Consider the following 25,623-nt stretch of genomic DNA (forward strand, 5'->3'; position numbering starts at 1 on the left):
AACCAGAAGGAAATATATTGGTTTGCATCTGTTATGGACGGATAAGGTTAAGGCCAAACCGCTAGGTTTGATTTAGAATACAGATTACCAGCCCCAGTCCTGGAAAGCCACAGCTCTACGGCCTTCACAAATGTTTTGGGGTCGGTTTGTACATCAGTTGGTAATGCGACTCCCCAGGGCTAATGCTGGTATTGAAACTGCTAGACTACTTTCCTGGATCTCCCCACATCCCACTATTTAAAAAAAATCCTAAAACAAGTAATATACTGTGTGAGGGATCGAACACAGTCTTCGCTATGCTTACGGGAGACAGGACTTTCATTGATGGTTGGAAACTATCTGGTACAAAATGCATTGGGGGAGACAGTGATGACGGTAGAGGTTCCGAAACTTCCTGGTGCCTCTTTTCTAGCCTGGTATCCCTGGCCGCCTGAGTAGTGAGGGTGGTTCTTGTAGAGTGTTGTCCTGTAGGGGGCATTCTCTTCTCACAGTGGCCCAGAGAGGTAGACGAGACTTAGCTGGGCCATAGAGAATGATAGAGGCCTCTAGTGGCCAAAAGGCTGTGTTAGCATGGGTAGCATCATTGAGGGCTTCCACCATTTTAATGTAGTCAACTGGGTAGAACTTCTAACTTCATTGGCTGATCCCTCCTGGTGACCCTGTTGGTATCATGTCCAAACGGGTCATCACGAGGGATCAGCCAATCGTGAAGAATATAAACTACTTCAAAATGGAGATTTGTATTTTTCTTTAATTTAACTAGGCAAGTCAGTTAATAACAAATTATTATTTACAATGACGGCCTACACCGGCCAATCCCGGACGACGCTGGGCCTATTGTGAGATTGCCTCAATTGCGCTGCCCATGCAGTCACAGATGCTATAATGGCACAGATACAAAGATGAGTCCTCTATCTCTATGGGCTGGACTGGACTCTGGGCTGCCTGGAATGTTGTGGGTCTTGGAACGTCACTGGAGGTTTGTTGAACATGGATGTCAACGAGGGACAGCATGGGCCACTTCTGTTGGCTGGTCATTGTTGCGACAGCACTTCTTAAATGAGTCCATAACACACCTCTAGTTGCAACTGATCATATCATTGGCAAGCACTTTGAGCAATCCAGCCCCAGCACCACCCACCCCCTCCATCCATTTATTTTAGACTCCCTGCATATTGAAGAGATTTTTGGGGTGGTAATTTAACTTAGAATGATTAACAAATTATTTGCCAATAAAATCTCCTCTTCGTATAGTATCTCTCTCATTCATTCTTATATATATATATATATAAAGAAACATAGCCTCTACAGTGATATCTATTGTATATAAAGAGAAACAATCTGCAAGATCACACTTTTTTGTGGTTATTGTTCTACAGCTTGGATCTGGATCCAGAGGGTCGCAGGGGAAAGACAAGCCTAGTCGTCATCATCATCATCATCATCATCCTCCCCTTCGTCCTCAGCATCCCTCTTCCTCTTCTCCCCTTTGACTCCTGCCTTCTCCTCTGCACAGGACACAAGCCAATCAAAATGTCAGAATTTGTCTGATTTTTAAAAAGGTGGCGAAAATCACGGCAATCAAATCCAATTGGCATTTCCTTTAATTCAGAATTCGACATCCTTATAATGAAATCGTATCCACAGGCAATGTGGGAGTTGATACAAGACCCACTGCATGTTCCGCCCACCTACCAGTCTCAAAAACACCAGAGAGGGAAAACAAACACAGTACCACCAGTATACATCTGTCACGTAACAAAGGCCACTCTGTAGACTGAATTACCATTAGCGAAACACTGTAAGAGAGGCTAAGGAGTCCATTTTGGTTTCATGTTAATGCAGTTCTCTTACATCAAAGTCTACTTTCAAAGGATCCCCAAGACCTCAGATCTACTGCATATGTATGATATAGCGGCTAAGTATTTTCCCTGGCATGTTATAGAGGGAGAGGACTGATTTATACTCCTTGCACACACATGCGAGTGTGTTGCTTACTGATGTCATCTCACAGTAGGCACAGCTTTCGACTCAGAGTGCAGAAGGAGTAGTTCACGTATACACGTGGGGACTTTAGCTGCATTCACAAGGTAACAACTAAATGGCCTGAACCATCTCTGGATTACATGTACACAACCTGCGATACATTTACATTTTAGTCATTTAGCAGACGCTCTTATCCAGAGTGAGTGCATACATTTTCATACTGGCCCCCCGTGGGAATCGAACCCACAACCCTGGCGTTGCAAGCGCCATGCTCTACCAACTGAGATTACAGATACCTGTAAAGTCGAAAGGATTTATCTGCCTACGGTGTAGGGAGGTATTCTAACCTTGTTTTAAGTGTAGAAGGAAGACCTAGCTTGGCTCCAAAGGTCAATGCTAGCGACTGCTCTCAATGGGGATTACACATGGATCAGTGACAAATCAATACAAGTCACACAGGGCTGAGGAATGGATCAATAGAAGTCAAACCCTCCTGAGTCAAAGAGCCTATGCCCCTTTGCTCTGAGTCACTGTCACAAATGGATTAACAGCCAGCATGGAATCAATGTTAATATATGGTTGACTACATCAATAGATTGGTGTCAGACAAACATATCTGCCACTTCCAGGCTAGAGTCCATGTACTTGGGTTTGATTACTAGTGACAGGTCAACACAACAATTCTTGTTCTCACCTTCTTCCTCCTCCTCTGCGTAGTCATCATCATCCTCTTCGTCCTGTGTGTGGGGGGATGGTTAAGATTATTTAATTAAGCGTTGACTCACGTGTTCAGAAATAAAACATTATGACGTTCCGATAAAACATGACCAATATTGCAGTTGTCTCACCTGGATCTTTTCCTTCATCAGGTAGGAGAGCCCAACCTCTCCTCCTTCCGAGCCCTCCTCATCCTCATCTTCATCCTCATAATCCCCTGTGGGTCCGGCTCCGTCCTCCCCCTCATCATCATCATCTATGAATGAAGAAGTACTTTGTTCAAGAAAGTTCCGCTGAAATATCACTAACAGCACCATGTTGTGTTGTGGTAGCCATGCTCACCATCGTCGTCTGCCTCCGAGTCAGGGGCCTCGTTGTCCTCCTGGTCGAAGCCGTCCAGGTAGGTGACCTGAGGCAGCAGCTCGAAGATGCTCTCCCGGTACTCCTCCAGTGTGGTGATCTCACAGTTAAACAGGTCCAGGCTCTTCAGGTTCTTCAGATTTTGCTATGGTTTTAGAAAGCAGAGGTTAGAGCACAACATCTTATCAGACAACCCTTAACAAATTCTCTCCAAGTCAAGGGTGGCATGCACAGCCACATACACTGCTCAAAAAAATAAAGGGAACACTTAAACAACACAATGTAACTCCAAGTCAATCACACTTCTGTGAAATCAAACTGTCCACTTAGGAAGCAACACTGATTGACAATACATTTCACATGCTGTTGTGCAAATGGAATAGACAACAGGTGGAAATTATAGGCAATTAGCAAGACACCCCCAATAAAGGACTGGTTTTGCAGGTGGTGACCACAGACCACTTCTCAGTTCCTATGCTTCCTGGCTGATGCTTTGGTCACTTTTGAATGCTGCCGGTGCTTTCACTCTAGTGGTAGCATGAGACGGAGTCTTCAACCCACACAAGTGGCTCAGGTAGTGCAGCTCATCCAGGATGGCACATCAATGCGAGCTGTGGCAAGAAGGTTTGCTGTGTCTGTCAGCGTAGTGTCCAGAGCATGGAGGCGCTACCAGGAGACAGGCCAGTACATCAGGAGACGTGGAGGAGGCCGTAAGAGGGCAACAACCCAGCAGCAGGACTGCTACCTCCGCCTTTGTGCAAGGAGGAGCAGGCGGAGCACTGCCAGAGCCCTGCAAAATGACCTCCAGCAGGCCACAAATGTGCATGTGTCTGCTCAAACGGTCAGAAACAGACTCCATGAGGGTGGTATGAGGGCCCGACGTCCACAGGTGGGGGTTGTGCTTACAGCCCAACACCGTGCAGGACGTTTGGCATTTGCCAGAGAACACCAAGATTGGCAAATTCGCCACTGGCGCCCTGTGCTCTTCACAGATGAAAGCAGGTTCACACTGAGCACGTGACAGACGTGACAGAGTCTGGAGACGCTGTGGAGAACGTTCTGCTGCCTGCAACATCCTCCAGCATGACCGGTTTGGTGGTGGGTCAGTCATGGTGTGGGGTGGCATTTCTTTGGGGGGCCGCACAGCCCTCCATGTGCTCGCCAGAGGTAGCCTGACTGCCATTAGGTACCGAGATGAGATCCTCAGACCCCTTGTGAGACCATATGCTGGTGCGGTTGGCCCTGGGTTCCTCCAAATGCAAGACAATGCTAGACCTCATGTGGCTGGAGTGTGTCAGCAGTTCCTGCAAGAGGAAGGCATTGATGCTATGGACTGGCCCGCCCGTTCCCCAGACCTGAATCCAATTGAGCACATCTGGGACATCATGTCTCGCTCCATCCACCAACACCACGTTGCACCACAGACTGTCCAGGAGTTGGCGGATGCTTTAGTCCAGGTCTGGGAGGAGATCCCTCAGGAGACCATCCGCCACCTCATCAGGAGCATGCCCAGGCGTTGTAGGGAGGTCATACAGGCACGTGGAGGCCACACACACTACTGAGCCTCATTTTGACTTGTTTTAAGGACATTACATCAAAGTTGGATCAGCCTGTAGTGTGGTTTTCCACTTTAAATTTGAGGGTGACTCCAAATCCAGACCTCCATGGGTTGATACATTTGATTTCCATTGATAATTTGTGTGTGATTTTGTTGTCAGCACATCCAACTATGTAAAGAAAAAAGTATTTAATAAGATTATTTCATTCATTCAGATCTAGGATGTGTTATTTTAGTGTTCCCTTTATTTTTTTGAGCAGTGTATATCCTTGTGAATGTACCGATTTTGTCCTGGGGCGGAGAGAAAATGGTGCAATTTTATAACACATTTCCTGCAATTCTACCAATTTTGCCATATTTTTTGCACAAAGTCAAATGGGGGCCGCCTGGATGTCAGGGGCACTAGTAATACACGGGTTGACTCATAACCCGCAGTCCATGCAGTCATATCCGTGGGGAGGACGGCTTTAGGGTCATTAAATATTGTGTGGATGAAGGGCGGGTGGATGGCAGGCTGGTTGAATAAAGAGAAAACAATACCGGAAATTCATAATTGTAACATTAATTTTTCATGATAGTATGAGGGCCAGATTGGGAATTTAGCCAGGACACCGGGGTTAACGCCCCTACTCTTACGATAAGTGCCATGGGATCTTTAGTGACCATCATTCTTGTGCAATTTCCACAGAGTATACAAAAGATTAAGAACACCTGCTCTTTCCATGACAGACTGACCAGGTGAAAGCTATAATTCCTTATTGATGTCACTTGTTAAATCCACTTCAAATCAGTGTAGATGAAGGGGAGGAGACAGGTTAAAGGACTTTTAAGCCTTGAGACTATCGAGACATGGATTGTGTATGTGTGCCATTCAGAGAGTGAATGGGCAAGGCAAAATATTTAAGTGCCTCTGAACGGGGTATGGTAGTAGGTGCCAGGCGCACCGGTTTGTGTCCAGAACTGCAGCGCTGCTGGGATTTTCACACTCAACAGTTTCCCGTGTGTATCAAGAATTGTTCACCACCCAAAGGACATCCAGCCAACTTGACACAACTTTGGGAAGCATTGGAGTCAACATGGGCCAGCATCCCTGTGGAACGCTTTCGACACCTTGTAGAGTACATGAATTGAGGCTGTTCTGAGGGCAAGGGGGGGATTTGGTGAAGTGGTAAAAGTGGATGATAGAAGTGCTGGCTATGTTATGTGTGATGATTGTGAGGCGCTATACAAATTCTATAGTCACAAGACAGGGACTTCAAATAGGCCTATAACATGTCAAGGGAACTGTAGCCTACAGTTCAGATGGGTTAAATGGAAACTGAAATCTGGACACTGTCTGTAGGTCTATAACCGCTCACATAGCCTTAATAAGTAACTCCTGAAGAATTATGCATTTCTTGCAGTAAAATGATACAAAAGGCACCTAAAGGACTCTCAGACCATGAGAAACAAGATTCTCTGGTCTGATGAAACCAAGATTGAACTCTTTGGCCTGAATGCCTAGCATCACATCTGCAGGAAACCAGGCACCATCTCTACGGTGAAGCATGGTGGTGGCAGACTCATGCTGTGGGGATGTTTTTCAGCGGCTAGTCAGGATCGAGGGAAAGATGAACAGAGCACAGAGAGATCCTTGATGAAAACCTGCTCCAGAGTGCTCAGGACCTCAGACTAGGGCGAAGGTTCACCTTCCAACAGGACAACAACCCTATGCACACAGCCAAGACAGCGCAGGAGTGGCTTCGGGACAAGTCTCAATGTCCTTGAGTGGCCCAGCCAGAGGCCAGACTTGAACCCGATCGAACATCTCTGGAGAGACCTGAAAATAGCTGCGTAACGATGCTCCCCATTCAACCTGACAGAGCTTGAGAGGATCTGCAGAGAAGAATGGGAGAAACTCCCCAAATACAGGTGTGCCAAGCTTGTAGCGTCATACCCAAGAAGACTTGAGGCTGTAATCGCTGGCAAAGGTGCGTCAACAAAGTACTGAGTAAAGGGTCTGAATACTTACGTAAATTGTTTATTTAAGTTTTTATTTTTAATACATTTGCAAAAAAATATTACAAACCTGTTTTTGCTTTGTCATTATGGGGTATTGTGTGTAGATTGATGAAGGAAGAAAACTACTTAATCAATTTTAGAATAAGGCTGTAATGTAATGGGGCGGCAGGTAGCTTAGTGGTTAAGAGCGTTGTGCCAGTAACCGAAAGGTCGCTGGTTCTAATCCCGAGCTGACTAGGTGAAAAATCTGCCGATGTGCCCTTGAGCAAGGCACTTAACCCTAATTGCTCCTGTAAGTCGCTCTGGATAAGAGCGTCTGCTAAATGACTAAAATGTAAATGTAAATGTAAAACGTGGAAAAAGTAAAGGGGTCTGAATACTTTCCGAATGCACTGTATCTAATTATAGAAAAGTTGAATAAAAATAGCCTACCAAAATGTTGGAAATTATAAATAGAAACATATCTAAATCAGGCAACAACAAAAACTGCACCCACTGTAAAAAAAAAAAATTCTGCCGTCTTTGACAGTAGCCTACAGCGCTTTTTCTATATTAACGGGTTAGGTTCGGGTGCAGGCCATAGATTTTCACTTTATCACATATAGGTCGGGCAGTTGCGGATGGGTTATTAGCAATTGCGGGTGAACAAACAGCTGACCCGCGCACCACTACCGGGCACGTGTCGTGCATGCCCGGTCGGTATTCGGCCATGATTACTACAAGTTTAGATAGCTGGCTAGAATATCTTACAATCTAAAAATTGTTAGCTGACATGGCTGATGCACAACCAAATTTCAAAAACTGCACCTTGTGTATTCTACCTCTCAACAGTAAGTTGAGACCCCGACTGAGTTCTAAAAGTAGCCTTAACAACCGGCCCTGAGTAGCCTTAACAACTCTACTAACCAGGGCTTCAACGTTGTTCAGCTCCTTGATCTTGTTGCCACTCAGGTTTAGATATGTCAGGTTGGGGCACTTCTCTGAAAGTGTCTCCAAATGACCTGAGATGTTGTTGTCGCTCAGCTCCAACTGAGGAAAGAACACAAATAATTTCTAAATGATTCATCAGCAAATTATGGAATTAAAAAAAATGTAATCCATATCAAAATACTGGTCATTGGGAGTAAAGCCAGAGTGGTTTATAATTCTGCTAACTAAATTATTCTGATTGAGATAATCGATTGCTCAAAAGGATCCGGCTTCCCTATTCACCTTGCGCAGTTTGGGCAGCGAGGGTAGTTTGGCCAGGGAGGTGAGTCCAACGTTGACCATGCTGAGGAATTCCAGCTCCTTGAAGTCATCTGTCAGGCCCTCTACTTCACCATCACTGGTGCGGCAATTATCCACCACCAGTTCTTCCACCTGTAATAATAGTCATCAATATCAATTGGACACTTGAAAATGAGGTGGGGAATCAAGAGATTTTATCCTCCAAATTAAATACATAGCTAGTTTGTTGCATTTTTAATGACACGGGGAAAAATGCATTTGTTTGGGTTAATTCACCAGGTAATTTTGTAATCTTATTACATGTTGATTGGAAAAGCTGACCCTTGACCTAAAGTCCGCTGTTACCTGTGAGAGCGCACGCCTTTTCAATTATTTTCTGCTTGAATGTTTTGTAGTGTGGACACAAGACGGAGGACCTGTGTCTGAAAAACACCAAGGCTGGAGTAGCTAACTAGCTACAAGGCTTCAACAGAGGGAACAATATAAAATGTGCAAACCAATGTGTATAAACCCTGGGTGACTGACAGTGGGTGCTGTTTTGAAGCCGACAAAGCCATCTTGGCACTCCTCCATTGTAGAAAAGATTTGAAGCTATAAATATGCATTTATTGATGTCTACATTCATTTGATACATCTATTCTATTAGACACCTTAATGCATACTTAATTATATTATGTGAGCTAAACATAAAAAATTATGAAAAGATATACACTGAACAAAAACATAAATGCAACAGTTTCAAAGATTTTACTGAGTTACAGTTCATAAGGAAATCAGTCAATTGAAATAAATTAGGCTCTAATCTATGGATTTCACATGATTGGGAATACAGATACGCAGATCAGAAAACCAGTCAGTATCTGGTGTGACCACCATTTGAATCATGCCTACGCGACACATCTCCTTCGCATAGAGTTGATCAGACTGTTGATTGTGGCCTGTAGAATGTGGTCCCACATCAAAGGCTGTGTGAAGTTGCTGGATATTGGCGGGAACTGGAACATGCTGTCGTACACGTCAATCCAGAGCATCCCAAACATGTTCAATGGGTGACATGTCTGGTGAGTATGCAGGCCATGGAAGAACTGGGACATTTTCAGCTTCCAGGAATTGTGTACAGATCCTTGCAACATGGGGCCATGCATTATCATGCTGAAACATGAGGTGATGGCGGCGGATGAATGGCACGGCATTGGGCCTCAGGATCTCGTCACGGTATCTCTGTGCATTAAAATTGCCATTGATAAATTGCAATTGTGTTAGTTGTCCATAGCTTATGCCAGCCCATACCATAACCCAGTCCTTCTCAAATAGTGGGGCGCGCCCCCCTGGGGGGGCTCGGAGCGATGCCGGGGGGGCGCGTGTGACCCCGGGGAACATGCTTTTCTTTGCCGCAGGGAGTAGGGTTTTTTTGCACCGAACAAGAGCACACAGCACAGAGCAGGAGATATGAAGTGCAGATAACAAACCCTTAGGAGACACCATGGAAAAATATTCAACAGGGATGAAAAGAAAGGCGGAGAGAGACGGAGATACTGAGACAAACGTAAGTCTCCCGAAAGCTAAGACGAGGAAATATGATGAAGCGTATGTAGCGCTTGGCTTCACTGTGACTACGGTGGGAGACGAGGAAAGACCGGTATGTTTACTGTGTCTAAAAATGTTGGCAGCGGAAAGCATGAAGCCAAATAAATTAAGGCGTCACTTAAAGACATTACACCCCAATCACGCTGATAAGCCGCTTGAGTTTTCAGCGAAAACGTGCCGAAAATTGCAAACAATCGTCCCGCTCGCTACACGCGGACGTTCCAGGTGGGGTTCGGCCATTCCACCCTCCAGCACCTCCGAGCCGAGCCCGATGGAGCACTGTTAGCATCATATCCCTCTGTCCAATGACACTGTCGCCAGACGTATAAATGACATTGCTAACAATCTTAAAGAACAGCTGGTAGATAAACTCAAAGACAAACGTTTTGCCTTACAGTTCGATGAAGCAACTGACAGCAACAAAGACTGTTTGTTTATCGCTTATGTACGTTTTGACATGACAAACTCCCTGTGTGAGGATCTACTTTTTCGTAAATATGTCAGAGACAGAGCCACAGCTGAAGAGCTATTCAAAATGCTGGACTGCTTCCTGACTGAGAATGGGCTAAAGTGGGAGAACTGCATTGGTGTTTGCAGTGATGGTGCAAAGACCATGGCATGGATGAGAAAAGGACTTCGGGCACTCATCAAGAAGGCCTCACTTAATGCTGAGTGGACACACTGTGTTATATACAGAGAAGCACTGGCATCAAGGCACCTTTTCTCTGAATTAAGTGAGGTTATGACTGACATTGTAGGTGTAGTCAATTTTATAAAGACCAGACCACTAAAAACAAGAGTCTTCTCTGCTATCTGTGAGGAGATGAGAGCTGAACATCAAGCTGTGCTGTTTCACAGTGAAGCAAGGTGGCTGTCACGAGGAAAAGTCTTGTCCCGAGTTTTTGAGCTCAGAGAGCAGATAAGAATGTTTTCGGAGCAGGAGCACAAGTATGACCTCGCAGAAAAATTTTGTGATGAGAACTTCCTGGCAAAACTGGCCTACCTGAGTGACATATTTGGAAAGCTAAATGAACTAAATCTACTGCTTCAAGGGAAAGATAAACACCTCCCTCAGGTCACAGACAAGATCAGCTCTTTCACTCGAAAGCTTGCAATGTGGGGCAGGCGACTTGATGAAGGAAATACTGATTCATTCGAGAACCTGCATGAATTTGTTGACACTACTGACTATGATGCCACCTCAGTGATTCCATATATTAAGGAGCATATTTCATCACTGATGGCATTCTTTAAAAAGTACTTCCCAGAAAACAGTTCCCAATATGACTGGGTGAGAGATCCTTTCAATGCACCAGCTCCAACTGGTTTCAGCTCTGCAGAGGAGGACCAGTTCATTGATATGACGTCTGACTCCACATTGAGACTGAGGTTCACATCACAGACATTGAGTGAATTCTGGCTGAGTGTAGAGAGGCAGTATCCACTCATAGGGCAGAGGGCCATGGGCATTCTTCTTCCTTTTGCAACATCTTATCTTTGTGAGACTGGCTTCTCTGCTGTTGCTGCACTGAAGACCAAGTACAGGTCCCAGCTAAACATTGAGCAGGAGCTGAGAATTGCAGTATCATGCTTCAAACCCCGCTTCGAAAAGCTGTGCACTGCAAAACGTGCTCATTGTAGCCATTAATCCTGACTTCCTCATTTTGATTTAAAAAATAATAATAAATCAGCACAAATTGTTTTATTCATTTTTGTTTTATAGGTCAAAGTGTTTCATATATTGTGCTCCTGAGTTAATGTTGCTGATCAATTTGAATGTATTATTATTTATTGATTATATAAAATTTTATTTTTCAGTATCAAATGGTCAAAAAATGTTTACAGTTTAAATAAGGTTTGAATTTTTTTTTAAATTTCAGGCAAATTTATGCACTTTTAGTATTTTCTGTTACAGACTAAAAAACAATGTTAATAAAGTTATTCTTTGTTGTAAGTTGATCTATATTTTTCTTTTTTCTTTTTTTCTTTAATGTTAATAAGGATACAATGTTATGCAGAGGTGTACTTAACAATTTTATAGACAAATTATACTATTTACAGTTGCGGCGGAGAGTTGGGGGGCGCGAAATGTTTACTTCTTCCTAGGGGGGGCGTAACAGAAAATAATTGAGAAGCACTGCCATAACCCAACCGCCACCATGGGGCACTCTGTTCACAACGTTGACATCAGCAAACCGCTCACCCACACGATGCCATACACGACGCTGTCTACCCTCTGCCCGGTACAGTTGAAACCGGGATTAATCCGTGAAAAGCACACTTCGTGCCAGTGGCCATCGAAAGTGAGCATTTTCCCACTGAAGTCGGTTGTGCAAACCCACAGTTTCATCAGCTGTCAGGGTGGCTGCTCTCAGACGATCCCGCAGGTGAAGAAGCCGGATGTGGAGGCCCTGGGCTGGCGTGGTTACACGTGGTCTGCGGTTGTGAAGCCAGTTGGACATACTGCCAAATTCTCTAAAATGACGTTGGAGGCAGCTTATGGTAGAGAAATGAATATTACATTCTCTGGCAACAGCTCTGGTGGACATTCCTGCAGTCAGCATGCCAATTGCATGTGCCCTCAAAACTTGAGTAATCTGTGGCATTGTGTTGCGTGACAAAACAACACATTTTAGAGTGGCCTTTTATTGTCCCCAGCACAAGGTGCACCTGTGTAATAATCATACTGTTTAATCAGCTTCTTGATATGCCACACCTGTCTGGTGGATGGATTATCTTGGCAAATGAGAAATGCTCACTAACAAGGGATGTAAACAAATTTGTACACAATTTTAGAGAAATAAGCTTGTTGTGCATATGGAACATTTCTGGGATCTTTTATTTCAGCTCATGAAACAGGGGACCAACACTTTAGATGTTGCGTTTATATTTTTGTTAAGTATATATTTTTTTCTTAAAGTGTATATACAGTGGGGAAAAAAAGTATTTAGTCAGCCACCAATTGTGCAAGTTCTCCCACTTAAAAAGATGAGAGAGGCCTGTAATTTTCATCATAGGTACACGTCAACTATGACAGACAAAATGAGAAAAAAATATCCAGAAAATCACATTGTAGGATTTTTAATGAATTTATTTGCAAATTATGGTGGAAAATAAGTATTTGGTCAATAACAAAAGTTTCTCAATACTTTGTTATATACCCTTTGTTGGCAATGACACAGGTCAAACATTTTCTGTAAGTCTTCACAAGTTTTTCACACACTGTTGCTGGTATTTTGGCCCATTCCTCCATGCAGATCTCCTCTATGCAGTGATGTTTTGGGGCTGTCGCTGGGCAACACAGACTTTCAACTCCCTCCAAAGATTTTCTATGGGGTTGAGATCTGGAGACTGGCTAGGCCACTCCAGGACCTTGAAATGCTTCTTACGAAGCCACTCCTTCGTTGCCCGGCGGTGTGTTTGGGATCATTGTCATGCTGAAAGACCCAGCCACGTTTCATCTTCAATGCCCTTGCTGATGGAAGGAGGTTTTCACTCAAAATCTCACAATACATGGCCCCATTCATTCTTTCCTTTACACGGATCAGTCGTCCTGGTCCCTTTGCAGAAAAACAGCCCCAAAGCATGATGTTTCCACCCCCATGCTTCACAGTAGGTATGGTGTTCTTTGGATGCAACTCAGCATTCTTTGTCCTCCAAACACGACGAGTTGAGTTTTTACCAAAAAGTTCTATTTTGGTTTCATCTGACCATATGACATTCTCCCAATCCTCTTCTGGATCATCCAAATGCACTCTAGCAAACTTCAGACGGGCCTGGACATGTACTGGCTTAAGCAGGGGGACACGTCTGGCACTGCCGGATTTGAGTCCCTGGCGGCGTAATGTGTTACTGATGGTAGGCTTTGTTACTTTGGTCCCAGCTCTCTGCAGGTCATTCACTAGGTCCCCCCGTGTGGTTCTGGGATTTTTTGCTCACCGTTCCTGTGATCATTTTGACCCCACGGGGTGAGATCTTGCGTGGAGCCCCAGATCGAGGGAGATTATCAGTGGTCTTGTATGTCTTCCATTTCCTAATAATTGCTCCCACAGTTGATTTCTTCAAACCAAGCTGCTTACCTATTGCAGATTCAGTCTTCCCAGCCTGGTGCAGGTCTACAATTTTGTTTCTGGTGTCCTTTGACAGCTCTTTGGTCTTGGCCATAGTGGAGTTTGGAGTGTGACTGTTTGAGGTTGTGGACAGGTGTCTTTTATACTGATAACAAGTTCAAACAGGTGCCATTAATACAGGTAACGAGTGGAGGACAGAGGAGCCTCTTAAAGAAGAAGTTACAGGTCTGTGAGAGCCAGAAATCTTGCTTGTTTGTAGGTGACCAAATACTTATTTTCCACCATAATTTGCAAATAAATTCATTAAAAAATCCTACATGTGATTTTTCAGGATTTTTTTTCTCAATTTGTCTGTCATAGTTGACGTGTACCTATGATGAAAATTACAGGCCTCTCTCATCTTTTTAAGTGGGAGAACTTGCACAATTGGTGGCTGACTAAATACTTTTTTCCCCCACTGTATATAAATAATTGTTTTTTTGTATTAATGTTACTGTCCCCACCAGTTGCGGCTCCTGAAAAAATTCTCAGGGGGGGCAATTTTTCTGATGATTTAGGTGACCTACACACATTTTAAAAAAGATATGTCCAGCAACAACATGAAGACAGGGGCAGCATATAAGTCAATACCAGAAGCATTTATTGACTGATCTCAAAAGTGTTGGCTTACCAGGGTTGGTGGAGCCCTCAGTTTCATCTTTGCCTCGCAAAGCTAACTCAAACACTCCGTAAAACTTCACACACTGGATTAGCCGGCTGAGGATGTGGCGGTTCTTGCTAATGTCGTAGTAAATATATTTGTTATAGTGAATATGGAATATGATATGTTGAGTAAAATGTTGTGCTAAGATCTATTTAGGTCAGGAGCTGGTTATAAGTTCTGTTCCTATCCAATAACAATGGACAAAAGGGTCCTATCTTGTCAGCAGGTGGCCAAGGACAACACCCACGCCATAGGCCTCTCAGTTCTTCCAACTCACGAGTTCTTGCTCTGAGGACACACACACACACAAACACACACACACACACACACACATCATCACTGTTAAACACACACACACACACACACACACACAAAAATCCCCTCTCTTAGGCTGAACATTTGAAGACAGAGAACCCGACTCAGAGCCAATGCAACAGTGACACTAGCCTGGAGGGGACCTCGCCCAACTCATCAGGACCAATCAGAAGATCAGAACTACTAGATTCAACCTACTTCATTTATTGCATAAAATGTCTGCACACAATGTTTCGGGGCTCTCTTCAGATAATAATAATAATAATAATAATAATAATAATAATATGCCATTTAGCAGACGCTTTTATCCAAAGCGACTTACAGTCATGCGTGCATACATTTTTGTGTATGGGTGGTCCCGGGGATCGAACCCACTACCTTGGCGTTACAAGCGCCGTGCTCTACCAGCTGAGCTACAGAAAGTGGATACTCATGGATGCGCATCGCAATTGTAAAATGTCAACACAATTGGAGACACCACGTCATTTTTGGAGACATGTTATTGACAGTAAACTATTGTAGATGCGACTGCTAACTAAATAAAACATTTTAGCTGGCTAGCTAATCATCTTAGCTAAATGTGGGGCAAACAATTCAGTTATTTACCGTTAATTTGAGGGATTGGGGTGAAAGAAATCGAGTTACATAGTGATACTTTACGATATACTGTATTGACAATATCGCAATATTTTAGCGCTAGCTGGCTGTACCTGCACCAAAACACCATTATTGTTCCTTCATAGCTTGTTCTCAATCTTTTCACATTGGGAGCCAATTTGTTTTCAGCACTTTTATTTTCATGACTGATCAAAACTCGTTCTCATGGCTTTCTGATCCCTCTGCAACAGACATATGGTGCGCAATAAAATCACAGTATCGAATCGCAATACGTATAGAATCATGAGACTCGCAATGCTGATGCATATATCTTATCGTGAGGTTCCTGGCAATTCCCAGCCCAAGTTCATTTGCCACAACAAATCTCTTCGCTAGCAAACGCGATGTCTTCTCCAAAACGGCAATGTGTCTCCAGCAATGTTTACTTTTTTGACGTTCTATGGCATCTCCACTTTCCAAGCATATATGACCACATGTAATATTTTGGTAAGTGATGCAAATAGTGAACTATGTAGGGCCAGGATGTAAAATATATGTAGCTGCAGCAATTTCTCTTATCTGATATGGTAAGTAATGGGGCTTAATGTATAGCTCCCTAAGAGTTTGACGAACGGGTCCGTGCACGCGATTCCAGATATCTTTACCTCTGAATAAACTGCCTTTATTATACCATATCCACCCTGTCCAAAGTCTCTACTTGGTCTCAGTTCTCCAGTAAACTTGTGATTATCAACACTAACCTCATCGTTGTGGCGGCGGACAGCTAGCCTGTATCCCTCATCCAGTTGAGTGGCAATGTTCTTTTTTCGTTCGTACCAATTTTTGGAAAATCCTCGGGTGTAGGACTTTCCGCCTTTAGTAGAAACCTGTTGAATTATTAAATTTGGTCTGGGAGGTCCTAATTGTTTCGTTGCCAATTTATCTTGATTTGTTCGCCGACAAAAAGGAACTTCTTTCAAAGAGACAATCGAGTTGCACTGCCATTTTGACAGTAATAGTGAATTGATTGATGAGGCTGCCCGCTCTTTTCTTAGTTACGTTCATGGTTATGTTACGTATGACGAAAGCGCGTAAGTGCAAGCCCTCAGAAACCCATAGAGATTGTATTGAAAGCTCTGATATTTGAAAAAAATAGATTTTACATGGGAGTCTATGAGAGACTTCTGGGCGATTTTCAACCTGACTGAAATCGCCCCAAAAGGGGGGGTGGCCATTTGAAGCACGACTTTAGCCTGATTGGACATTTAGTGGCACTGTGGCAGATCAGACGTCTAGATTACAACACTGATAACTACTGTTGCCGTGATATAATTGATTAGAAAAAAAATCCCTTCCTTTTCCCGTTTGGCAGTGCGTCGCCCATATCGCCCTATTGAACACACCGCCCCTGGTCCCCACTAAAACGAAAATACATGCAATGTCCTTGAAACATTTAATTGAAATACTGTAGAATTACATTCATTCCTATGGAGGACTGCTCCTACTGGGGAGTGCCAATATGGCCGACCGGTGACTTCAAAGCCTCGCAATGTCCAATACATAGCATCAACAATTCAGGGTTTATATACATTATTGGTGCTAACACATAGCAAGCCCTAGTTATCGTCTAGCAGCTCAACGTTTGTTAATGACAGGTTAGCAAACGTGCTAGCTCGCTAACAAGGTGTCTAGCTAGCTGGGTAGCAAAAAAAATAATATATTCCACATTTCCTAGTTTTCCATTGCACAATGGTTTTTAATATCTGTACTAGCTACTATTTTTATATCAGCATGTGTGGGATATTTTGGTTTTACTGCTGATACTGTATTTTGTATTTGTTTGTTGTTGTCGTTGATGATGGAGTGTGTGGAAACTTGAAAACCTCCAGACCTAGCCTAACCTGATCCTAGATCTGTGCTGTCTTGCAAACTCCTGCTTGTCACTCATTGTCAAGCCAAACAAGGAGTTAGCAAAACTGAATAAATATCCTAGCCAGCAGATCCGGCTTTCAGCTGCACTAGGGTCGGACAGGCTTCCTGTGTAGTTTAAGACACTTTTGGAGCCGACGCGAAATATGGCTCAGAAAATGTACCTCAATCCAGGGATGAGAAATGCGTTGTACTCCAAATTTTCCCATTATCCCAACTGTTACAGTTTAAGTAAACTGCCGTTTTTGTCCACATACTAGCTAGCAGTAGCCACAGCAGCCATTAAGGAATGGCAAATCGCGTTGAACAATAAAGGAGCTGATTGGCTGACATTGCCATCCCATAATGGCTGCTGTGGCTTCTGCTACATAGCATGAGGACGAAAATGACAGTTTTCTAGAGAAACTAAGTCGTTCAATCTTCTCGGTGTAACGGTTGGGATAATGGGACAATTCGGAGTACAACACATTTCTCATCCCTGGATTGAAGTACGTTTTCCGAGCCATATCTCGCGCCGGCTCTGCGGTGTCTTAATCTACACAGGAATCTGCTGGCAAAAATTATCCCAGACCAACTCTGGGGTTTTTACCCATGCTACTGTATAATGCGTTAGGCCTGCAGCTAGGGTTGCCAACCCTCCCACATTGTGGGATATTTCGGTTTTACTGCTGATACTGTATCAGGTAGCAAAACCGCAGGTAGCCTAGCAGTTAGAGCGTTGGGCTAGTAACCAAACAGTTGCTGGTTTGAATCCCCGAGCCGACTAGGTGAAAAATCTGTCGATGTGCCCTTGAGCAAGGCACTTAACCCTAATTGCTCCTGTAAGTCGCTCTGGATAACACAGTCTGCAAAATTACTAAAATGTTTTTTTTTTTATTAATTGGCAGGGAGACTCAGTCCCGGAATGTAATTGGTAAGAAAAAGTAATTGGTAAAGATTTTGTAATGTGAATGTAGGGTAAGCCAATAATGCACACTCCTGCGTGAATGCTGTAGGCAGGATAACTGACAGCCAGAAGGGCTACTAGACTGACAGACAGCTTGTCTCTCATCCTTGTTCAGCTAGCTAGCTACTTTTCATTGTCGCTAGAAGTCGTGATCACTGTGACATTGACAGGCATGAAACATCAAGTGCCACAGTCTCTTCAGTGAAAAATAAATATTTTGTTTTAAGATAATTCCAAAATGTGTATTCGTAAGATAAGTCCCTGTTTTTTTGTGTACTATTTCATCCAATTGTGTACTACGTTGTCCATTTCGTATGATACGTTACATCCTGCAAAATTGTTTATGTGTGTGCAATTCGTATGATATGTTATGAATCCAATTTGTACAAGATGTTACAAATTTGTTGTGCTTAAGATCCCGGACTGCATCTTTTAGAGAATGATAACAAGAAAATCTTATTATTGCAGTCGAGATAGGACAAGTATATCTTGGCATTTTACACCATCTCAGATATGCTATCCCAGACTGTGCTAACAAGAAGATACTCTCTTGCGGAAGGACCAAGTCCTCCAGCGTCATAGTTAATCATCTTCCAAAAATGCAGACTCTCGCCTCACTTCTACTTAGGCCTACTTCTTGTTCTGAGGGAGAGGAACAATGCAACTATGTGGGACGCTTTTACTGCAGAGGAGCGGGAGTGTGGTCACCTTTGTTATTAATAGCCTATTTCCTACACCACCTGATGGGCACCTTTCACGACTGTCAAAGCTGGAATTCAACGAGGCAAATTGCACACAGCAACACCCTCTCATGGAAGCCCTCCGCTCCTAACTGAAACAAAAACAAGGTGACCAGTTGTCCAGTTGTACGGAAAATAGGATTGATTGCAAGATTGTGTAGTTCTCTTACTTTACAGTTGCTCTGTTATTGGCCCTGTGTTATTGTGCATTGTGTAATCCAGGGGTTCATTAACTCTTACTTGGGGCCCCCCTTCCAGCATTGGGGAACATCTATTTCTATGGGCACAAGCACTGTTCATGACAACTGCTCACACCCCTAGTTGCTGGAGAGAATTTTGCAGGTTTAAAGCTTATTTCCTAAAATTCTATTCAAAATTCTATTCTATTCAAAAAAAGATTACAATAATGAGATGTATCCACCAATCCAAAGAAAGGACAGCCCGCCATGGACAACGACCATCATTGTTAGGGCGGCGAGACGTATCTTTTCAGTATATCCATAATCTTTGCTATGGTGTGTGCTGCTTGCGACTAGCGACCTCTTGTGGCAAATATCAAAATTACACCCTTCTCATTGACTTCAGTACCAAATACAAAATAATACAATAGTGACTAATAACAGATTATTGATAATAACATGTTACAACTACAAGTCATCTTGGCTTTTGATTCAGTTTGTAGCTTGCTAGCCTTCAGGGCCGAGGGTCACACGTTTACGGTCCTCTATTGCCTCAAATTTGCAGCAGTATCATTGTGATTTATATTCTGATTCAAATTAAGTAATGATACAAACGAAAAATACAAACAACCTCTGTAAAGCCTTTCTTATATTTCTTTAAAGTTTTACACGTGGTAGACAGGGTCTTCCACTGAAAATGCATTCTCAAAAGCATGTTTGCTTCAGCACCCTCTTATGGTGCAAAGCTCTGCTGCTACAAGGCCTTGAGATTATGTGTAATCAACATTCTTTTTTTCTCCCACACCCAAGCATAGTATGTAGTTGTGGTAGTCTATACATTTTTTCTATACTTGGCAGCACAGGGGCCTTGGAGAGTGATGGTTATGAGGAATGGCTAAGTAAGTTGAAGTGTTACATTTAATATTGGCATCAGGGAAATTGACTCCAGTTGACTTACACTTGTATAGCCTACATGTGATATGTGAGCTCTATTCAAGAAACCTTGAATAATTCCAAGCATGATGCTACCCTTTTTGTCTATAGGCACTCCTCAGGGTAGTCATTCTGGTGTTGCACAAAATAGCACTGCACTTGTACCAAGCAGGGTTGTGGTCACTTCAGTAAGTACACTGAAATTCCAATTCCCTTCAATGCTTTTCAATGTGGAACATTTGGAATTGGAATTTGGTTTACTTTCTGAATTGACTGGAATTTAAAATGAATTGACCCCAACCCTTGTCCCAAATTATATATGGCAAAGTGTTTTAACAATGTTATTTCTTATCAACAAAATGTGTATTCAATGTGTATATAATCGTACCACTAATATATAAATAATACGCTCCTCAAAACCAGAGATGGCATTGTCACAGTCTTAGACTGGTTTTATCTTCACTTAATACCTATCGATTGTGAACGAACAGTTCTGTGCGCATCATCTCGATATTGTCGTCGAGTGAGAAACATCAGTTGCGATGTAGCCTACATCCTATACAGAAGCACCTACACAATAGACTTCACTGCCGAATGCACAGCTGAGTTATGCAACTAGCTATAGAAATGGTAAGAGAAATAGATTTGCCGAATGAAGGCTAGAGTCAGTGGCATGAATGAATGGGTTTTGTCAATCCTCAGACAAGCGCCATCTCTGAGGGTTGGGGGGTTTACTGTAGCCTAATCTACTAAATAGGGGAGTAGGTCTGAGCCCCGCACACCATCTGCTATATTACTTAAATTCGTAAAACGCAGAGCAGGACCAAAAACTCTGCTACCCTTTAATGTGTATATCTACACATACACATTTTACAAAGACGTCATCCTTAATCATACATATGAAAATGCCTGTTGTTACATAATCACTATATCATGGAGGCGAAAGACAACTTGCTTTCAGATGAGAGTACAGTAGACTATTTAAATGGCCGGCTGGGTGAGTCGTACAGTCTATAGGAAATTCATTTGGAAGTAGACTTTCTACATTTTGATTTAGGCCTACTATATAATACGCATAATTTATTCATTTGCGTGTGTCTAAATCGCGTTAAACCGGTTATCGCCGTCAAAATGGGCTCGTGTATAGCTGCAACAAAATGACTTCCACTCCCCGCACTTCAGAAACAGGGCTCAAAAGCCTGCACTGTACAAAAAAAAAATGCTACACTGACGCCACCGTAGTCAGTGCCTGCGCGTCTCGCTCCGACAACGGTCAACTCGCGTGCGTGCTGGTTTTAAATTGCGTATACATTATTGCAGGCGCTGTTAATATAAAATCGAAGTATTGATGTTTAAATCCGTGGACTTTAAAAAAAAATACTATGGTAAAAGAAATGGGTATTAGCTAAACCCATTCGATTAGTAAAATGTCCGCTCAGAGAAACCAACCAGCTCCTTGTGCCATTTGGTTAACCTGGTAAAACCGGTCAAAATGCTCGTTACGCATGGAAAGCTTACGTTTTTACATTCGACTTAAATAGTTATCTGCATCGGCATTCATATCGAATAACATCAGGGAACTTTCAAGACAAACCAATTAATCGCGTCTCAAAAGTTATTTCACATATCCACATCAGTCGTGAATTCTCTGTATTTGGATTAGCCTGCTATACTACAGGAGTCAACACGACGTCAGCAGAGCCTTATTGCGATGTTATTGGCTTTTCAAAATGGTATTACTCTCACAACAATAGCATAATCCGAGCGGAATGTGTTCTTCATAATTATGCCCGCTCCGCCACCTTGAACGTTCAATGGATCTCTGGCCGGGCGCAAGACAAGGAGGATGATAGCAAAGACAGTGTTGCAGATCTATAAAATACTATTAGAATCACAAAGCGATCTAAATTGCTTTGTGGATACTTGTAGTTCGTTTTTGTTCAGAAACCAACATATATTGTGATAGGACGAATAATCAGAATCCCCCAAAAACAAAACAAAAACTTGTAATCGGACTCGCATCCTCTTGTTGTCCATGTGCAGAGCGGAGCCTCGCAAGAAGTCCGCTTTTCTCTGGGTTATCGGCTCGCATAGTTATCACCTCATTTTTAAGATAACAAATGGCAAGATAACTCACCTCCGCTGGTGTCCTATTCCTCAATTCTAAACTGATCCTCTTCTTCATCTCCATTATTAGTAAAATATAAAACACTAGGTTAACGTTAAAAAATGCCAATCAAATGTTCAGAAACTCCAGTGCTTGGACCCACAGCTCAGCTTTTTGGATGGCCACAGTTCTCCTACTGATCCTCCATGATACTTCGCACCCAGCCCCCTCTATCAAATCCCGCCCTGTGGAGCTCTTGATAGGCCAGTCCTCTCTTCCCTCATTTTAATCGGATGATCGACACGCCAATCAAACAGATCATGCGATCAACATAATCCGCCGGAGGTGATTGGTTGTGATTGCGCGCGCAGTAGATTTAGATGGGTCAATGCGAACGTCAATATCTTCCTTATAAACCACCGGGGTCGTCCTTTTAAACCGTCGGGGTCGTCACTAGTTAACACAGCCACAAAGTCATAATTATGGCAAAACCACGCCCATTTCTACAATGTATCGTTTTAAAATCTGATTTGAAACCTAACCTTAACCCTAACTTTAACCACACTGCTCACCTTATGCCTAACCTTAAGTTAAGACCCAACAAAAAAAATTTGTGCCAATTTTTACTTTGTGACTGTGACATTTAGTGGAAACCAAGATTAGAGTGGCTGCCGATCCGACTTTTCTGACCTTTTTTTCTCCGGACAAAAAATCCTGACGCTTTTGCACATGTGCGGTTCACGTTCTGCGCATGTGGTAATGTACTACTTTACGCACAGGCTGCGTTCGAGAGGATCAAAACCGTAATGTATCATGGGTAAATTGTGACTGATTGATCTACAAATAATAATGAGTACTAGTTATTTATGATACAAGGTTCTTTGTAGGTCAGTCGTAGGTCGCCTGCAAACAAGCCCATAGCCTCTGCTCTACCAGAGATCTGTAGCCTACATAATGATGAGATACTCATGTCTCCACCCTAACAATGGGAGTCGTTGTCCCAATGCGGGAAGGGAAAATAAGCACACAGAAACGCATTGGCCTTATTTTGAACAGATTTTGGTGCGAGTGAAACTTCTCGCTTCACCTCTTCCTCTCTTGCTCTACTCGTAGAGAACAGGCTACTCTGACAATGGTGTTCATTTAATAAAGTTAGATCAAAGCTGAATCAATAGGCGCAATTGAGCAGATCACTTTTGTGAAGTTGGTGACCCAATGGTAACAATTGTCTGACTTGCGACTAAATTACCACTGCATTAACTTTTTAAAAAACGTGATCAAAGGTCATTAAGTTTTGACTGCAGTGGACTGCAAATCTCTGCAGTTGCTCTTCACCAACTTTATCATGCAGCCATCTTAAAAAAAAATATATATATGCATATTATTATTAACAACAAATCAATACAAAAAGTACATGGGGGGAACACAAGTATATATAAAGAATATACAAAGGACAATTGGGCTAGGGGGTACAATATCATCATGCAGCCATAGAGTACCACAGTATGAGTCATAATACCCATAAAACCTAGCGGTCAAACAAGGAAATGGTTCCAATCGGTTTTTCCACCATTCATTTTTCCCATAGGGGATTTTAGAAACACTTACAATAAGGGCTGGGTTTTGTTTAGGCTTACCCTGGCATGATGTTTTGATAACCATGTAAATCTCTCTAGGACAAGGGGAGTTTTATCAATATATTCGCCTGTATTTAACCCTAAAAAATGAAACGCTAATTAGCTGCTAATGTGGCTATCATAAAGAACTACAAATGCCATGATGATCTGGACGAGACTGCCAAATCGAGGCATAGGTAAAACTCTCTGGATTAACTATCTAATGTTAGCTAAAGTTAGTCATTCATAAACTGGCTACATTTCTTTAAATGGACAATTCTGTGAACTGTCTTGTGCAAGTTTTAAATAGATACAATACCTGTTAGCAAAGGTGTCAGCTAAAGATGATGTGCAGGAACTTGCAGGGATTTGTAGTCTTGCATGATGTCTACTTTGACGCTAATTAGCATTTTTGGATCTGAGAGTAAATAGAGCTGAATATATTGATAAAAGTAATCTTTGTCCCCTGGAGCTCAGTTGGTAGAGCATGGCGCTTGCAACGCCAGGGTTGTGGGTTTGTTTCCCACGGGGGGCCTGTATGAAAAAAATGTATGCACTCACTAACTGTAAGTCGCTCTGGATAAGAGCGTCTGCTAAATGACTAAAATTTAAAAATGTCTGGGAGAGACTTACATGGTTATCAAAATGTCACGCCAGGGTAAACCTACACGAAACACAGCCATTATTTTAAGTGTTTCTAAAATTCCCTATGGGATAAATGAATGGTGGAGAAACGATTGGAATCATTACCCTGTTTGACCTCTAGGTTTTGTGAGTATTATGACACCTCCACTGTGGGGCTCTATTGTCAACTAATCATTAGGGTGTTTTTGTTTGACCAAAGACATAACTGAAACAGGAACTAACTTTGCTATGATTCATGTATACAGTGGATTTGTGAATGTGATATTTGAGGCTCTCACCAATTGGTAGTACAACGTACACACATATATTTACATGTTTATTTCAACATTACAAAGAAAAACTTTTATAAACAATGGCATGTTGCACTGAGCCTTGCTGTTGGAAAACCACATCAGTGTCCGACTTTTGGCTGTCACAGATGCATCTCACTGACTTCACTCCTGGACTTTCGTCTACGGTCGGTTGCTTTTGTCTTACCATTCAAACGAGCCCAATGTCTGCAAGATAGAATCATAATTGTATTCTACATAACAGAACCGAATATATACATAACAGAGCCTTATATAATAGCGTAGTATTACTTTACTGTAAGACAAAAACGCCACTGCATTCGTTCACTGTACATCATTAAAAACAACACTGTAGGCTACTTCGAAACAACAATGTACAACTCAAGAAGATCTAAATGCATATCCCCATTCAACTGAATGGGATCAAATGGTTGGTATGCAGATGCTGCATGGACGTTTCACCGGTAAAACTTGTAGAATTATAGTTCACGATTAACAGTGGGAAATGTGAAGGGAAGGAGACCACAAAAAATGTGTGCGTAAAGTAGAGGTAAAGAAACATGCTCAGAACCTGAAATATCTGATCCGCAGCCAAAGCCTTAAACCAGAAATCCACCCACTCTTTGTTCTCTTTGGTGCCTTTATTCAAGAGCTACAGCCCTTGTCACCCCACCACCCTTTAATTCCCTCACATTTTATGTATTGGTCAAGAACTTGAGGTTTAAGGTCAAGAATGTAAAATATATTCTAAGGCCTTTTATATACAATGATTTGAGTTCCATAACCCCCAACATGTTTTTAAATATGGAGTCCAAGGCTTAGGCAGCCAACAGACTTGCTCTACCATTTGATATGCAAGGCAGAATATCCAGTTGAAACTGTAACAAAATGGCTGACCATGAACCACCCCAAGCATGGGGGCTTAAAGAGGACAGGCAGTAAGCCACACCATCTGTGCAATGTAATGGGCTGTCCACCGCTCAGCTGCTTTGCTCTCATAGACCAAAGTCCTTTGCACTCAGTCTTACATCATATCAAGCATGTGGTGTTTAAAAGCTATGCTTGCACTCTAATCTTTCGTTATTGATCCAATGGTGATGGAGACTCAAAATGG

The 25,623-nt window shown here is 42.7% G+C and overlaps 1 protein-coding gene across 2 annotated transcripts; it reads right to left on the reverse strand.

The window, feature by feature from the left end:
• Positions 1–759: 759 nt before the first annotated feature.
• Positions 760–22,184, reverse strand: LOC121586893 (acidic leucine-rich nuclear phosphoprotein 32 family member E). Of its 2 annotated transcripts, none has more exons than XM_041903932.2 (7): positions 21,989–22,184; positions 7,835–7,984; positions 7,529–7,651; positions 3,046–3,208; positions 2,835–2,956; positions 2,681–2,723; positions 760–1,508 (listed from the first exon to the last, which is right to left on the reverse strand). In XM_041903932.2, the coding sequence occupies exons 1-7, from the start codon at positions 22,040–22,042 to the stop codon at positions 1,420–1,422; spliced, it is 744 nt and encodes a 247-aa protein (XP_041759866.1). In that variant the 5' UTR covers positions 22,043–22,184; the 3' UTR covers positions 760–1,419. The 2 variants fall into 2 exon arrangements, with proteins under 2 accessions (XP_041759866.1, XP_041759865.1); XM_041903931.1 differs by having other exon boundaries at positions 2,835–2,959; positions 21,989–22,183.
• Between the last annotated feature and the right edge of the window lie 3,439 nt (positions 22,185–25,623).

This window comes from Coregonus clupeaformis, chromosome 17 (genome assembly GCF_020615455.1).
Source record: "Coregonus clupeaformis isolate EN_2021a chromosome 17, ASM2061545v1, whole genome shotgun sequence".
In the NCBI taxonomy this organism is placed as follows: Eukaryota; Metazoa; Chordata; class Actinopteri; order Salmoniformes; family Salmonidae; genus Coregonus; species Coregonus clupeaformis.